At 40.2% G+C, this 18,631-nt stretch overlaps 1 protein-coding gene across 7 annotated transcripts in view; it reads left to right on the forward strand.

Moving 5' to 3' along the window:
- The window catches only part of APP (amyloid beta precursor protein), a 271,030-nt gene that overhangs the window by 208,750 nt on the left and 43,649 nt on the right, over window positions 1-18,631 (forward strand). For all 7 annotated transcript variants that reach the window (XM_008266825.4, XM_008266826.4, XM_008266827.4 and 4 more), the window contains 2 exon segments: window positions 789-917; window positions 2,108-2,207. In XM_008266825.4, coding sequence (XP_008265047.1) covers window positions 789-917; window positions 2,108-2,207 — 229 coding nt within the window.

Genomic DNA, 18,631 nt, shown 5'->3' on the forward strand with positions numbered 1-18,631 from the left:
ATAGTAGTGGAATCACCAAAGACAAAGGAGGCTTGGCCCTTTTTTTTAATTAGGATGAATATTTTCATGTAAAACTAAATAGAAAGCACTTAAGAAGAAACTTAATTGTTGCTGAAAGAATTAGAATCTGATGGTGTAAAATGGACTTAATTAAATTTCAAATTAGAATAACTACAGTTTAGCAGTGGCCTTTCTCCTACACATAAGTAATTTCTCTTTTATCAGTTATTCCTTCATCTCAAAATGAATAACAATTAAATGACCTCTTATTTTTCTCATTTTGGTTATTATACTGTTATATACAGAGTCTTCAAAATGTTTATGGAAAATGTGTATTATCTCTCACTTTCATTTTCCAACAATATTTTGAAGTCCCCACCTGTGTTACTGTAGATGAGATTAATTGCTTGATATCATTTCTGGGCTCCAGACCATGCGTGTACAAATGTTGTCCCCTACATGCCCTGTCTATTTGCGTGGGAGAAGAGAAGGACTTAACTGAAACAAAGCAGACCCAAAAGCCTGTTTTTTCTTCAGTAGCTGAATGCTCCTCTTAAAAAAAATATTAGCTAAAGAGGACAGTTATCATAGGAATATGTGTTGAAAACACTAACTGTTCTTGTGAGAATGAAAGGTAACTCAGAAAAATCGGTGAGATATTGCAAAAATCAAGACTTCATAGCACATTCCCATCATGGGAGATACGAGTGCTACCTCTGATTCAAAGCCAATGGAAGAAGCAAGGCCTGGCACAAACTTGAAAAAAATGTCTTATTCTTTCCCTCCAGCCGCGTCATGTGTTCAATATGCTGAAGAGGTATGTCCGTGCTGAGCAGAAAGACAGGCAGCACACCCTCAAACACTTTGAACATGTGCGCATGGTGGATCCCAAGAAGGCTGCCCAGATCCGGTCCCAGGTAAGCCCTGAGTGTGGGAATCACCTGTAGCTTTGACCGGCCTGTGTTCTGTCTCCTTTGGTGGGGATGGGATCTTCGGGTATTCCTAGAGTACCAGTGAGTGTTATACCTCTGTAGCAAAAGCTCTTTAATACCTGGAAAATGCAGAAGGCTTGTCTTATGGCAATATGTGTTTTGGCATTTTGTGAGTTATGACAATATTAGGTAATATATCTCACTTAGCTATTGCTATTTTATTATTTATTTATTTATTTGAGACAGAGAATTCCCATCACTTGCTGTTTTCCCTATGGAAATGTCCACAATGGTGGGAGCTGGACCAGGCCAAAGCTACTCGAGTTTTCAACTCTGCTTCCCAAGGGTGCACATTAGCATGAAGCTGGGATCAGGAGCAGAACTAGGACTTGAACTCAGGCATTCCAATTTGGGATGTGATCATCTGAGGAGGAGCCTTACCCACTAGGCTAAACGCCTGTTCCTGCAACTGATACTTAAGAAACTGATACTTAAGAAACCATTTAAAACCTGAAAATGCAAGTTCTATGAACTAAAACCTCCAAAAATGTCTTAATGGTATCAGGCAACCAAACTCCATTGCCACTGCAGTTTAGATTTAATATGAGTCTAAATGAAGCCCTGTAATAACATGTTTTATGCTTTTCCATTAAAAGTAAATTATTTAATATGAACTATCCTGTCAAATTGAAGTATGTTCTTACCTATTGGAAAATTTAGATTCAGAGACGATTTTGGAAGCCTCAGTGTAAGGAGTTAGATTTGGTAGAGGTGCTGTTTTTAACTGGCTTTTTTACAACCCTACAATATAATCATAAGTTTAAAGAAAAGTTTTATTGGCTAGGCATTTGCCACAGTAGTGAAGACACTGCCTGGGGTGCCTGCATCCCATATCAGAGTGGCTGAGACCAAGTCCTGACTCCACTCCCAGTTGGAGCTTCCTGCTAATGTGCACCCTGAGAGGTAGCAGGTGGTAACTCAAATACTTCAGTCCATGCCACCCACATGAGAGACCCAGACTGAGTTCCCAGGTCCTAGCTTTGGCCTGGCCCAGATTATAACAATGTTTGTCAGTTTTATTTTGGAAGTTTGTATCTGCTTGCAGTGCTTGGTAAGGAAGAGGACTGTTTCGGTCCCCGAGGTTGCTTACCTGGAGCTGTCACCCTCTACTGCAGGTTATGACCCACCTCCGTGTGATTTACGAGCGCATGAACCAGTCTCTCTCCCTGCTCTACAATGTACCTGCAGTGGCTGACGAAATTCAAGATGAAGTTGGTAAGTGAGCCGTTCCTTTGGTGCTGTGCATTTAAATAAATACTCCCCACCCCAAGGAGGAGAAACACAGGGTAGAGAATTCTTCTGCATCAAGAATCATCAGCGTTCAAATATATGGCCGTTAGAAGAGTTGATTGCTTTTCGCAGTGATGTGGAGGGTGGAATAGCTTTCACCTTAGCATTTGCATTGGTTCTTGACTCTCCATACTTACAGTACTACAGCAGTGCCTCCTGACCTGTGGTGTCTTTGTGTAATAATGTGCTGCTTGTTACTCAGTTCTAGGCATTGGCAAAGTTTTTCTAATTTGTTCAGTCTCATGGGTATCAACTTATAATGCTTTGGTCTTTGGTACTTTGTGGTTAATGCAGCGGCAGCGGGGGGGGTGGGGGGGGGTGGGGTTATTTACCATAACCTGATGAGTGGGTGGCATGATCAACCCAGCTGACAAATGAAGAAACTCAAACATAGATTTAGAATAACTTACTTGCCTATGTCATACACATCCAAGTAGCACAGCCAAGACATGTAACTGTGGCTTCTGACTTTGAGGTTACTGTTACATTCCTCACAATTCTGTTTGATGGAGAAAAATGCCATGGTTCTCCAAAGGTCGTGGGTTGTTAAACTTTATTTTGAAATGATCATACTCGCACAAAATGTGGGAAATAATAATACAGGAAGCTCTCATGCATCCCTCACCCAGTTGTCCCAATGGTAACACCTTCCATAAATGCAGAACTTTATTAAAACCAGGAAACAGACATTGCATGCACATTGTGTTTTTTCCCCCAGAAGCCTTTTACTTAAGGTATACAGGCTTCATGTGTTTCATAAATACAACTTTAGGAACATAGTGAATCTTCCCACCACACCCGCCCTCCTACCCCTCTTCCTCCTCCCTCTGCTATTCCCATTCTTATTTTTTTTACCAAAACGTATTTCCAATTAACTTTATACTCAGAAGGTTAACTCCTACTTTATGTAAAAAGTTCAACAAGTAGTATGAAAATAAACTGTTCCTCAACAGTGTTTTGATTTCTTCTGTGACCCACTGTTCACTCGGGGGTGTGCTGCTCAGCCTCCGTGAGTTTGCATGTGTTCCTGAGATTCTTGAGTAGTTGATTTCCAGCTCCATTCCCTTGTGGTCAGAGAAGATGGATGCTATGATTTCACCACATTGTGTTTTATGTGCCTAGTTTTCCTACTAGCATATTTAATATGAATAAGTTCTCCCATTTTTGTTTTCCTTGGGGAAGAAGCAAAGCGTCTGTTAACTTGATTCTTCATAAGGTTCCAACTTGATTCTTCGTAAGATTCCAAATGGTCATGTCTGTTTAATTTCACCAAGGTACACAGATGGCATTTACGGTAGTACTTTCAGCATAAAGCAAATGTGTGTACCCCACAGATTTTGTGCCATCTATCAGCAAATAAGCATACATAACTAGCATCTTCACAGTAGCGAATGTTACCGATTGTTAATGGAGTTGGAAATAAATACAAGTTATCTTTTGATATTAAAACACCCAGGATGTTACCCAGGAATACACCCATTACAGTCATTCCTACTTTAATGTGCCTTAAACACTGCTCAGGAGAGCAAATGGCTTGTGTTTTGCATTTCCTGCCAGTGCTATTCTGCTCTCCTTTCTGACTTAATCCTTCCCTGCAAATGTTTGTATTGCTATCACGTAGCTGGTATGTGTCAGGTGATGATCCTTTCTGTTCAGTACTGTGTACTAATTGGTGGAATCAAGCATACTTAAGAAGTGCAGACTCCATGTTGAGAAAGATCTTTTGAGGAATCCTTTGAGTTTTTAGTCTACATACTGGTTTAGGAATACAGATCACTATTAACTTTTCACTCTACTGAGTTTCTTGAAAATACTCTTTTTAGATGTACTTGAAGGACAGAAATTAGTAATGAGTCATTTTTTTAAATTATTTACTTATTTATTTATTTATTTAAAAGCCAGAGAGACAGACAGAATTCCCACCTACTACTGGTTCACTCTACAAAGGCCTGCAATGGCTGTGGCTGAGCCAGGCCAAACCTGGGATTTGGGAACTCAAGCTGAGTCTCCCACACAGGTGGCAGGGACTCAATGACTTGAGTCATCACTTGCTGCCTTCTGGAGTGCACAATTGGAGTAAGTTGGAATCAGGCATTCTGATATGGCACAGCAGCATTCTAATCAGTGTTCAAACCCCTACACCAAATGCCCACCCTGGTAAGGAACCTTTACAATGTGTGCCTTCAATAAGCCATTATAAAGGACTAAACAGTTGATAGCCAATATCCCAGTCTCACCCAGTAATTATGGTTGACTCTTCCTCATTAAATTATTAGAACTTATTATTCAGCAATACACTGATGAAAACATTAACCACTAATGAGTCACACTTCCACAGAACAGATGGTTATTCAGATATCTTAATGTTGCAGAATGCCCAAGGATAGGCGTTTCACAGTAAACTTGAAATCTTAGTGACAGGGAGAATATTTAGAATATTAGAATCATGAAAATTTTTCCTTTATAAAGGGAAAAATACAAGGTCACTGAATCATTAGATTGGATTAAGAGCTTACTATTTAATATAGATATGTTAGATATACTAGATGCCAAATCCTAAAAGATGGTCTTTTTTTAAATAGCTATTTATTTATTTGAAAGGCAGCTTTAGAGAGGAAGAGATCTTTCATTCACTGATTCACTCCCCAAATGGCCACAACAACTGGAACTGGGCCAGACCAAAGCCAGGAGCTTTAGCCACATCTTCCACATGGGTGAAAGACCCCAAGAACCTGAGCCATCCTTCCTTGACTTCTCATTACACCAGTAGGGAGCTGGATCAAAAGTGGAACAGTCGGGACTCGAACCAGTGCCCATATGAGATGCCGGCATGTCAGGTCTTGGCTTAACCTGTTACACCACAACACCAGACCCAAAGGTGATCTTAAAGATCTATTATTTAGGGGTCAGTGGCATAGCAGGTTAAAGCCCTGGCCTGAAGTGCCAGCATCCCATATGGGTGCTGGTTCTAGTCCTGGCTGCTCCTCTTCTGATCCAGCTCTCTGCTATAGCCTGGGATAGCAGTGGAGGATGGCCCAAGTCGTGGTGCCCCTGCACCCGCGTGGGAGACCCAAAAGAAGCTCCAGGTTCCTGGCTTCAGACTGGCGCAGCTCTGGCCATTGTGGCCATCTGGGGAGTGAACCAGTGATGGAAGACCTCTCTCTCTCCGTCTCTACCTCTCTCTGTAACTCTTTCAACTAAATAAAGTAAACCTTAAAAAAAAAATCTATTATAATCCTTGCTGCTTCCATTTCTAAATGACTACTTCCTAGAGAAAGAGACATTTTGAGTAATGAACTTCCATTAGGTGAAACTGTATATCATGAGTGCTCCTTATACTGAAGTTAAAGAAATATGCATGCTGGGAAGAATGGCGGTCCTGGGTTAAGCTTAGTTGTTCTTCTTCATTTGAAGGAATATTGAAAAAGAACTCCCTTTCAAGTAGGAATATAGATTAAACAAACTTGTGAGTGCTGATTGTTTAAGCTGAACAGTACCATTGAGGTTCCTTATATGATGGTACTTAAAAAAGTTAATACAAAATGGCTGTTATAAAAAATGCATAGATTTCAAGAATTTTTGCAGAAAATAAACTTCTCTTTTCATTCCATTTTCCCACAGATTCTTGTATTATTCTCAAATTTGTTACATTTGAAATTTTCCACAAATTGTTTATTAACTTCCTTTCTAAGTAGGATCTTTAAAAGCTTTTTCCAGTTTGTGTTTTGTACTCTAATAGTTTCTGATTAAACAGCTTATCATTAGCCTGATTTGCATTTATCTGCCATTTCATATCTGCCATAATCAAGCTTTAGATTTGGAGTCAATTCAATACAAATAGATAGGTAGGGCACTAAAATTCAGAGCCACTGGTAAAAAGGCAAAATATAAAATTACCTTCAGATGCATGCCTTTTGCATGGAAGTTTGTGCTTGTTAATTTGGGCATTAGGGTTTGTTTAATGCAGTCAACCTTCCGAGTTTGATTAGGTAATGGTAACAGGTGCTTTCTGGATGAAGGCTCTTCACTAGTCTGAGGAAAATGCCAGTATCTCCAGTAACCAGAGCTCATCACTTTGGAAGATTATGCTCCCGTTAGAATTCTCAGTTATAGGGGAAGATGAGGAAGAAAGGAACCGAACAAGAAAGGAGAGCTGTGTGATTTGGAATCAAATGTGTAAGAACAGTGAATTGTGAGAACAGTGTGGGATTTATCATGCAGCTGATTTCCAGCCAAGGCCCTCTTGTCTCCCTGAGTCATCCCATCAATTTATGCTACTTCCGTACTAATGTCAGTAATTCCCAAATCCTTAGGACTCACAGCAATCTGTCTACTGAGTCCTGGCCATATTCCAAACTACTAGCATGTCCCACACACCTCTGAAACTCTGATCAGTGTGTGTCCTGGAATTTTACTCACTTTTCACTCAGTGTTGTGGGTTCTCCCAGTTGGGCTAATTTATCCAGCATGCCTTCCTCGCTGCACCCATGATTTCTCATAATCACAAGTCTTCCTGAGTTCGTGTGGAATCCATTCTCTGCACATCCACAACCTTAGCTCTGTCCCTTCTTTTTTTTTTTTTTTTTTTGACTTTTTTTTTTTTTGACTTTTTTTTAATCTAGAAACCTTTTATTTAAGGTATACAAACTTCATGAATTTCATATATACAAATTTAGGAACATAGGGATTCTTCTCACCCCGCCCTCCCTCCTTACTTCTCACCCACCATTCTTCCTTTTCCCTCTCCTAATCTCTGGATGGCAATTTTTTAAAGTGCACTACTGTATTAGGATTACAGCACACAAAATTGTTTCTATTAAGCAGCTGATTACTTTCTTTTTTTTTTTTTTTAAACTTTTATTTAATGCATATAATTTTCCAAAGTATGACTTATGGATTACAATGGCTTCCCCCCCATACCGTCCCTCCCACCCACAACCCTCCCCTTTCCCACTCCCTCTCCCCTTCCATTTACATAAAGATTCATTTTCGATTATCTTAATATACAGAAGATCAGCTTAGTATACATTAAGTAAGGATTTCAACAGTTTGCTCCCACACAGAAACATAAAGTGAAAAATAATAGATGATTTTTTTTAAATGATGATGAAATCAGATCAGACCTATTGTCATGTTTAATCCCAGTGAGAGTCAAGTTGGGAATTGATAATTTCTTTTTTTTTTTTTTTTTTTTTTTACAGAGGATCAGTTTAGTATGCATTAAGTAAGGATTTCAACAGTTTGCACCCCCATAGAAACACAAAGTGAAATATATTGTTTGAGTACTCGTTATAGCATTAAATCTCAATGTACAGCACATTAAGGACAGAGATCCTACATGAGGAGTAAGTGCACAGTGACTCCTGTTGTTGACTTTACCAATTGACACTCCTGTCTATGGCATCAGTAATCTCCCTATGCTCCAGTCATGAGTTTCCAAGGCTATGGAAGCCCTCTGAGTTCTCCGACTCTTATCTTGTTTAGACAAGGTCATAGTCAAAGTGGAGGTTCTCTCCTCCCTTCAGAGAAAGGTACCTCCTTCTTTGATGACCTGTTCTTTCCACTGGGATCTCACTCGCAGAGATCTTTTGCCAGAGTGTCTTGGCTTTCCATGCCTGAAATACTCTCATGAGCTTTTCAGCCAGCTCCGAATGCCTTTAGGGCTGATTCTGAGGCCAGAGTGCTATTTAGGACATCTGCCATTCTATGAGTCTGCTGGGTATCTCACTTCCCATGTTGGATCACTCTCCCCTTTATTTACTCCATCAGTTAGCTTTAGCAGGTACTAGACTTGTAGCTCTGTCCCTTCTTAGAACTGTCCCCTCCAGTCAATCTCACTGGCCTCTCAGCTGGTCACCCAAATTCTCACACTGTATCATAGTGGCTGCTGCCACCACCAAATTGTTCCTCTTTGAGGGTGCCCAAAAGCTGCCTACTAAAATAAAAATGATGTGCACTTAATTCTTCCTTGCATGAAACGTCCTTCTAGATTCAATGGAAACGCCCATGCTTCTGCACGCCCTTGCTGATTTACATAAGCAGTGAGCAGGAAGAGCTGGCATTTGAGCAGCCATGTGCTCAGCTAATGAATGTCATGATACCATCAGTGGCCCAGGTTCTTTAAGAAAGCTCCCTCTGCAGGTACAGGACTGCCATGTATCCATGTAGCAGGTGGTGTAGAAAGAATAGGTCTAACATTCATTCTACATCCCACACACAGAGATAAGCCCTCTGGCACTGGACTGTCCACTCGAAGCCATAGCATTCTCCAAAACTAAATTGATCATGCAATAGTATCAAAATGAAGAATAAAGCAGCGTTCTGAGGAATGTTATTAATAATACTGTTCAACATGGGCTGACATCGTACCATAATGCTCTGCTATTTGGTTATCTGTCCCATTCACCAGCTTTGACGCTTGATTGATTAATTATAATGACCAATTTCACTATCCTCTCAGCCACAGTCCAGGGCTCTTCACTTCACTGATAAGTATGAAGTTTCAAAACTGTCCTGTTCGTTGTTTGATAAAAGGCTTACCTTTTAGTGTTTTATAAGATGTTTTTGTTGTTGTTGTTCAGCTTGAATTATCTGCAAGTTCCTAGGCACAATAATTTGTTGCTTAATGTTGTCCTTTAAAAATGAATTATTTGCATCCAAGTCACTAAGCTATCTTCAAAGAAAACCTCAAGACATTGTTTACAGAGTGGATATCCCTTAATCTATTTTAAATAGTTGCTTAGGACTTTTTTGGGTCAGGGTCGGGTGGGGAGGCAGAGACACGCACAGAGTACAGAAATTCCATATACTAGTTTACTCCCTAAATGCCCACAATACCAAGGGCTGGGCCTGGCCAAAACCAAGAACTGGGGATTCAATCCATGTCTCCCACATGGGTACCAGGAATCCCACTTGAATCATCAGCTGCTGTCTCCCAGGGAGCACCTTGGCAGGAAACTGGAATCAGGAGTGGACTTGAACCCAGGCAGTCTGATATGGGCTGTGGCACGTTAACCAATGCACCAAATGCCCACCTCTGTTTAGGACATTTTTCAGTCAACAAATAATGAAATCATGATTTTAATGAAAATTGAGATCCTCTTCAATATCCACATTCTGATTCAATCAGCTATTATCTTTTAAAAAGGCAGGATTCTGGCATTCCTACTACTGTCGCACTCAACCTTTGCATTGAGTTGCATTGGCAAATAGTTATTTCCCAAGTGATTTTCTTTTTTGCCCTTATGTGATCTTCCTCAAATCTATGCTAAAAGGGTTCCATTCCACTCTCCCTATTGGCACTGAGGTTATTTATCAAAGTGCCTCATTTTGCAGTCACCTCAAGGCTAAAACCATTGTAGCTCTCAAATCAGAGATGGCTGTTTTACAGAATGCTGTAATTACCAATTTACAAGAAAAATGGTCAGAGAAAGGGGGATGGGGAAGATAATTGTTTCAGAGGCTGTTTCTTTAGCATTCAAAATTAGTTTAAGAAAAAACAGTTGCAAGAAGGCTCTCTAGCTGAACAAATACGTAGTTAATGAGGTCAGTATTGAAAGATATGGGAAAGGATTAAGAAACTCACACTAATGAAAGAAGACTTACGTCTTAAAGCAGTTTTATTTTTTATTACAGTTTTACTGTGGCCTCTTTATACTCTTTGGGAAAAATGCAGCATACTTATTTCCAAGACAGTGTTTCTGTTATCTGTCCCTAATAAACCTATTGATTTTGGAGTTAAATTAGTGCAAAGTAGACTAGATTTAAAGTAGAATACTTATGGTATTTTCCAGTCCAACAAAACAGAACATTTACTGTTATGGATGATTAATATCCTTGTATTCAATTCTTACTCAAGGAAGAACATCAAGGAGAAAAAGTAAATATAGTGCATGTGCTGTCAGCTTCTTTTGTTCTTATTCCTCGTGGTTTTTTTTAATAAGAAATTACTTTTTAAATAAAGACTTATTTATTTGTTTATTTATTTATTTATTTATTTATTTGAAAGAGTTACACAGAGAGAGGAGAGGCTGAGAGAGAGAGAGGTCTTCCAATGGTTCACTCCCCTATTGGCCACAACGGCCGGAGCAGTGCTGTTCCGGAGCCAGGAGCCTCTTTTAGGTCTCCCACGCAGGTGCAGGTGCCCAAGGACTTCCGCCGTCTTCTACTGCTTTCCCAGGCCACAGCAGAGAGCTGGATCAGAAGTGGAGCAGCCGGCTCTCGAACCAGCACCCATGTGGGATGCCAGCACTTCAGGCCAGGGCGTTAACCCACTGCGCCACAGCACCTTCCCCATAAGAAATTACTTTTAAATTAATGTAGATTTTGTATTTTATACCTGGCTTGAGTACTTAGAAATAAAAACCTTTGTTCCTATCATAAACAACCACAGATATATTTATGTAGTTATATCACAATAATCTTGTAGCCACTTGTTCATATTTTTTTCAAGTATCGTTCACTGAATAAGGCTACCTACATGTCAAGATACATCTTTGACATGCTCTGACCAATATAATTACTCTTCCAAAATGGAGGCATTCATTTTATAATTGAAAAAATGAAAATTATTGTCAAGCAAATGAAGCATTTTAATTTTTTAGAATGGTAGAAGATGGCATCCAGTTTTCCAACAATTATCGGCTGAAATGCCTCTCAACAGTCAGATTCAGATGTGTGGCTGTTAGGGGCTTTGTACTACATATCCCTGTCTGCGGACTGTCTAAGTGTTGAACTCACCTTTGTGTATCCTTTTAGCTCTCGATAGCTTTTTTGGGTGTGATATTATGTGAACACTTTTTCTTGCTTAGGAATTTAATTGTGTAATCCATAAATGTAGTCAAGTAAATACATGTCATCCAGGTGATCTGTGTAAGTCACTACTACAGACCTTGAAGGGTTGACGTGCAGTACAGCGCCAGTTTTTCTGAATAAGTCTTACAGTTTTCCCTTCCGATAAGCAGATATTTTCTTTTATCTGTTTCTTATTCATAATTTTATTTTTTTATTTTAATTTTTTAAAGATTTATTTTATTTGAAAGAGTTACACAGAGAGAGGAGAGGCAGAGAGAGGGAAAGAGGTCTTCCATCCACTGGTTCACTCCCCAGATGGCTGCAACTGCCAGAGCTGCTCCAATCTGAAGCCAGGAGCCAGGAGCTTCTTCCCGGTCTCCCACATGGGTGCAGGGGCCCAAGGATTTGGGCCATCTTCTACTGCTTTCCCAGGCCATATTAGGGAGTTGGATTGGAAGTGGAGCAGCCAGGGCTTGAACCAGCACCCATATGGGATGCTAGTGCTTCAGGCCAGGGCTTTAACCCACTGCACCACAGAGCCGGCCCCCATCTTATTCATAATTTTAAAGGAAAATCAGTCCTTAGCAATACACTTTCTAGAAAGAATAATTGTCAAAAAAGATTTTCGGTTTTACTTAAAAAAAAAAAAAACAGCACTATACTCCTCTTGTAGACAAACTATTGGCATGTGTAATGCAGTACAGTATATTAATCTTGTTTATTATGTTGCAAATGGATGCTGGCAGTTATTAGATGGATTAAACACCAACTGTACTCTTCTCTTCATGCCTTTGCAGTATCTCACTGTGGATTATGTGTTCAGGCCAAATAAATATATAAAGTCTGTTCAGATTATTTGCACATAGTTTTAATCAGGTTGCTTGCCTAAGGTTGATCTGTTAAAGATTGGTTTATATATTCTGGATACTATACTCTATTGAATACGTGATTTGCAAATATTTTGCACATTCTGTCAGTTGCCTTCACTTTTATTGATAGTATCCTTGTGACATACAAATTTTTAAAATTTTAATGAAGTCAAATTTATCATTACTGTTGCTTTGGGATTAGATAAGAGAAACCATTGCCCAATCCAGGATCACAAAGAATTATACCTATGTTTTCTGCTCACAATTGTATAGTTTTAGCTCTTACACTTAGATCATTGATTCACTTTGAGTTGATTTTTATTTATGGTGTTAGGGAAGAGTCCAACTCCATTCTTTTGCATGTGAATATCCTATGCTCTGGAACCAAAATCAGTTGTCCATGGATATTTGAGTTTATTTCTCCACTTCCAATTCTATTCCTTTAACCTATGTCTGTCCTTTTTGCAGTGCTACACTGTTTTGATTCGTGTAGCTTTGTAGTAGGTTTTGAAATCGGCATGTGTGGATCTTCTACTTCTGTTCCTCCTTTTCAAGACTGCTTTGACTATTCAGGGAGTCTTGCATTTCCATATAAACGCTAAAGGTTTTTTTGGTCCCTATTAATTCTAACCACCACCACTCCCAAAAAGTAGGGATTGCACTGCTTCTGTAGATCAATTTGGAATCTAATGTTAATATAATTTTAATGAGGTTTAAACAACACTGTAGCTACTAGAACAGATATCTACTATGAGATGAGGCAACTGTGATACCCACTCATGAAGTTTAATGTTCAAAAGTAAAAGAATTGATTTGGCACACTGTCATCTTTTAGTCCAAGATCAGATGAGATTCTAGAGAATTTCTGTGCAAACTTCCTTGAACACGATGACCATGACACATTATTAGTTTTGGGGTTTTTGTTCCAAGCTCTCAATTTGTGTTTGTGTGTGGGCATCTTGACCAGATGGATGAAGCCTGGGGCAGGACCTTCCACACCGAGCTCTGCTGATTCCTGTGATGACGCAGTGTGGCTGTGACATTTTCTTAACTCATCAGCTCTTATGTATGACCCTGTGATGTGAAATAAAACTGAAAAGGGAATTGTAGCTAAAATGATTGGGGAGTGAAATCAGACCATAGTGGTGGCTGGAGGATGACTTCCTGGCGTGGAACACTGAACAGATGTGTCCTGATTTTTTGTAGAATCTTGGGAACAACCAATGATTTTAGACGAGAACAAGGGCTGGTTATTCTGCCTTTCATAAGCAGCTGCCTTCAAGATTCATTTTTTTCAAAAAGAGGGAAAAAATCAGTCATGTTTGCCACCCTGAATATGAAAATGAATCTAAATTGAGATTAATTTTAAAATATGTTTCCAGAAAGAGTGAGTGGAAATGGGGTATATTTGTTTGCATATGAAACAGAGTTTGGAAAGAATTTTAATTTGCCTCTTACTCTTCATCTCAGAAACAAAGTATTTTCTGAGTGAACCCTGTTATTCTTTGTGAACTATTCTCCTATCACCTACACTATGGAGTACTTTAGAAAATCATAGAAAATGAAGTATAACATTTCATCAAAAATAGTGGATCTATTACTATTACCTATGCCAAATTATGAGTCATGTATCCAGCTGAATGTTGATTTGATATGCATCAAAACACTAGCGATAAAGAGTCTTGGACTTGGAGCATAAAATAGTTGATAAGATGATCAAGACCAGGCTGTTAATCTCTTTAAAAAAAAAAAAAGATTTATTTATTTATTTATTTGAAAGTTAGAGTTACACAGAGAGAGGAGAGGCAGAGAGGTCTTCCATCTTCTGGTTCACTCCTCAACTGGCCACAACAGCCAGAGCTGTGCCGATCCAAAGCCAGGAGCCAGAAGCTTCCTCCAGGTCTTCCTATGCGGATGCAGGGGCCCAAGACTTGAGCCATCTTCTGCTGCTTTCCCAAGGCACAGCAGAGAGCTGGATCAGAAGTGGAGCAGCCAGGACTTGAACCGGTGCCCATATAGGGGATGCCAGCACTGCAGGTGGCAGCTTTACCTGCTAGGCCACAGAGCTGGCCCCAACCAGGCTCTTAATTTCAAATCCTGTTGTGACAGATACATTGACCTTACACTGTAGATTTGAAATAGGTTATTTAATGTGTTTAGCATTTCATATTTATTATTCATTTTCCTGAGCCCATAGAAATGTGATTTTCTGCTGGTGCCACGGCTCACTAGGCTAATCCTCCACCTGCGGTGCCGGTACATCGGGTTCTAATCCCTGTCGGGACACCGGATTCTGTCCCGGTTGCCCCTCTTCCAGTCCAGCTCTCTGCTGTGGCCCGGGAAGGCAGTGGAGGATGGCCCAAGTGCTTGGGCCCTGCACCCGCATGGGAGACCAGGAGAAGCACCTGGCTCCTGGCTTCCGATCAGTGCGGTGCGCCAGCCACAGTGCGGCAGCCACAGCGGCTATGGGGGGTGAACCAATGGAAAAGGAAGACCTTTCTCTCTGTCTCTCTCTCTCTCACTGTCCACTCTGCCTGTCAAAAAATAATAATAATAATAAAAAATGTGATTTTCTAACTTCATTGAAACAACAATTCATAAGTACTTGTATCTTTGCTTTTGGTTTGAAGAGCATTTAGATGAGTCCATGCTGTTCCTGAAGAACAGATTTCTAGGTGTGGATCTGTATCTTCATTTTCCTTTATAGCAGTGAACTTGGGATAGCTGTTGGGTATGCCAGTAGAAAAGCTCAGATGGCAGCTACAGGCTCATGCATCTCAGGAGAAATAGCCTGAGCCAACTTGGCATTGGCAAATGGTCCATTTCTTCTCTTTGAGAAACTGTAATAGTGAGGTGAAGCTCTGGGCTTACAGCATCTTCCTTTTGAAGCTTTGCCATGCTATGGAGAAACATCCAGGGATGAGCAGTGGAGAGCCGGGAATGAAAAAGGGAACATGTTATATTAATATGATATTTAATGAGCACTTCATCCTGATTTTTTTTTAGATTTATTTATTTATTTGAAAGGCAGATTTACAATGAGAGAGGTCTTCCAGTTGCTGGTTCAGTTCACTCTGCAAATGGCCACAACTGCCAGGGCTGGGCCAGGCAGAAGCCAAGATCAGGAGCCTCCTCGGGGTCTCCCAAGTGGGTGCAAGGGCCCAAGGACTTGGACCATCTTCCACTGCTTTCCCAGGTACATTAGCAGGGAGTTGGATTGGAAGTGGAGCAGCTGGTTCTTGAACGGCGCCCATATGGGATGCCAGTGTCTCAGTCGGCGGCTTTACCCTCTACGCCACAACATGGTCCTGCATCCTGTTTTTGTTGAGGCAACCTTAGAAGCAAACCAAATTTCACATTCTGAAAAATGTGAGGGTTTTTCTGAGAGGAAAATTGCTGCTTGGAATTCTAAATTAATCACTCTTTTGAAAACCTTCTGGGGCCGGCACTGTGGCGCAGTGGGTTAACATCCTGGCCTGAAGTGCCAGCATTCCGTATGGCTGCTCCACTTCCAATCCAGCTCTCTGCTATGGCCTGGGAAAGCAGTGGAAGATGGCCCAGGTCCTCGGGTCCTTGTACCCACATGGGAGACCCCGAGGAGGCTCCTGGCTCCTGGCTTCAGATCCGCGCAGCTCCAGCCATTGTGGCCATCTGGGGAGTGAAACATTGGATGGAAGACCTCTATTTCTCTTTCTGCCTCTCCTCTCTCTGTGTAACTCTGACTTTCAAGTAAAATAAATAAATAAATCTTTAAAAAAAAAAAAACTTCCTTCATTTTATTTATGAATATTGAGCTTTGAAAGGGTTATAACACATTGACTCTGAGATGACAGTTTATATTATATATTTGATAGAAAGGAAAATTGCCTTGCATGACCCCTTTTTTTGCATAGATTTCAGATTTATTTTGCACAAAAGTAAACTTTTTTCACAGAAACCTTTTATTTAAAGAATACAAACTTCATGCTTTTCATAAATACAACTTTAGGAATATAGTGATTCTTCCTACTGTACCCACACTCCCACCCCTCCTCCTCCCCTCTTTCCTATTCCCCTTATTTTTTTACTAAGATCTATTTTCAATTAACTGTGTACACATAAGATTAACTCTATACTAAGAGTACAGCAAATTGTATTTATAAAAAGAATTCTTCTACAGTTGAGAAGGGCTGTTCTTGAAGTTAATTTCACTTCTATAGATTATCTCTTAGGTGCTCTAGTAATTATCACAGATCAGGGAGAACATATGGTATTTGTCCTTTTGGGACCACTTTATTTCACTAAGTATGATGTTTCCTAGTTTCATCATTTTGTTGCAAATGCAGGATTTCTTTTTTCTTTTTTTTTTGGCCACTGTGTGGTATTCCATAATTTCTTTATCCAGTCTTCCGTTGACAGGCATTTGGGTCAATTCCATATCTTAGCTATTGTTAATTGAGCTGCAGTAAGCATGTGGGTACAGGTAACTTTCATATGCTAATTTTGTTTCCCTTGGGTCAATTCCCAGGAGTGGGATAGCATGCCCTTTTTGATTGACATACACTATGAGAAAAGTATCAGCTATCTAACTAAACTAATCATTCATAATGTGACATCCTTTTTTCCTTCCTAATAACTTCGACCAAATTAAATGTAAGATTTTTTTTGCCATTTGTGTTTCCAGTGATAACAATAAGCAATACTCTAAAATTTTGATGCAGATGCTTCTTGGCTTAGAATGGGGCTATGTCCTGATAAATGCATTGTAAGTTGATAATATTTTATGTCGTAATGCATTTAACCCACCTAACCTGTGGAGTGGCACAGTTGAGCACAGCCTACCGTAAACACACTGAAAGCACATGAGCCTACAGTCAGGCCAAATCATCTCCCACAAAGCCTAATTTGTACTAGGAAATGAAAACAAGGTCCCCAAACAAGCTGGAAACACCCTTCAGTGACTATAGAGTGTTGTTTGCCCTCTGGAACAGGAAACTGACCGGGAGCTACAACTGTGGCCACTGCCCAGGATTATAAAAGGGGACCAGATGTCACATCACACATAGAGTAAATTGAAATTCCAAGTATACCTTTGCACCATTGTAAAGTCAGAAAGTCATCGGTCAGGGACGTTTGTATTAAATGAAATTTGAATTGTTAACAGTTACACTGTTCCAGTAGTTGGTTTTTTAATATCAAATCCTTTTGTCAAATAAGGAGAAAACTAACTGTATCATTACCACTGAGACAGCACTACGTAAATGAGTTGTTTCTCAGTCATTTACCGACTAATAATTTACAAGGGAGGGGTATAGACTTCAAAAGTCTCTATCTTGTATCGATCAAAAGTGCATATTCTAGTGTTGGATTCAACAGCACAAATGCCGAAGCTGCAAGGTTAGCCTGGCCCCATGCAAGGATGACATGCAGACTAGCCAGGTTTTCCATAATTCCACTTCTTACAAAAGGCACCCAGAGTAGTAAATTCTTAGAAACAGGAAGTAGAGTGGTGGTTCCCAAGGGCTGAGGAGAGAAGGGGGTGGGGAGCTAGTGTTGAGTGGGTATGAAGCTTTAGTTTGAGAAGGTGAAATAGTTCATTTGGGAAGGTGGATAGTGGTTATGTTTGTGCACCCATGTAAATGCACTTACTGTTATGAAATGTGCCCATGAGTGACTAAAATGCAAAGCTTTCTAGTAATACATATGTTATCATGATAAAAGAGGTGGATGTGTATATATTCATTGTGAATACCATGGAGAGCCAAGAATTATCAAAGATTTTCAGTGGATATTTATTAAAAGCCAAAGATGTTCCAGATTCTGTGCTCAGTGCCAGGTAGATCACAGGTTTAGGGCACAATGTTTCTTATTCAGACAACGTAGGCTAATTTAGAATTTGCCTGGAGGCTTTGGTGAACAGTTGAGAAGGAGGCTGCACTCAAGAGGGTGAAGGATGTCGAGTGTGATGTATCATGGCATAGCTGGTCTCATCTGACAGCCTTTCCTCACCGCTACCATTGCTCACTTAAGATTATCAGAGGAGGAGAGAATCTCAGCTTTCCATTGATACCGTCACATCATCTCATTGGCTCAGAGAACCTATGTGACATGCACAAGATTGGACGTCTGGTTAATAAGACAAAAGACCCAGTCTGTTCCAAAGTCTCTGTGTCCAGTGGTATTTTTGCTTACGCTTGGTGCCAAATTAAGCAGAACGGGGTTTGGGAAGCTTTTTAACTTCAGCTTTAGCATCTCTCTTGTGAGTACATTACAGGTGGAAGACATGTTCTTTTAGTATTTGTTACTCAGTAGTAAGAATCTTTCCACGCTCAAAGACTGAGCACTTTTAAATACCTAAGTCACTTTGAAGTATTTAAGGAGGACATAAGTACCAGCTGCCTTGTGCATTTGTAAGGTGTTTGTGTTAGGTTGGTATTTTCTAATTGCTTAGATCAGATGCCAACACATGAAACATGAAAAGCATACCTGCTTCCATGCCATGATTGTTGTTAGATTTTTCTGTGCAGGACAAGCAAAGTCTCTCTGAAAGCGTAAGAAGGCCATAATCCTTGACCAGGTCTTCACCGTTTGCAAGGGACAAGACATGAAGGATTTAGCTCTGTGAAGCTAAGTAGGTGGAGCCTACTGACGGATGGAATGTTTGGCCTGTCGCTCCCAGCTGTTAAATCGCACACAGTGGCCTAGCAT

This window comes from Oryctolagus cuniculus, chromosome 4 (genome assembly GCF_964237555.1).
Source record: "Oryctolagus cuniculus chromosome 4, mOryCun1.1, whole genome shotgun sequence".
Lineage (NCBI taxonomy): Eukaryota > Metazoa > Chordata > Mammalia > Lagomorpha > Leporidae > Oryctolagus > Oryctolagus cuniculus.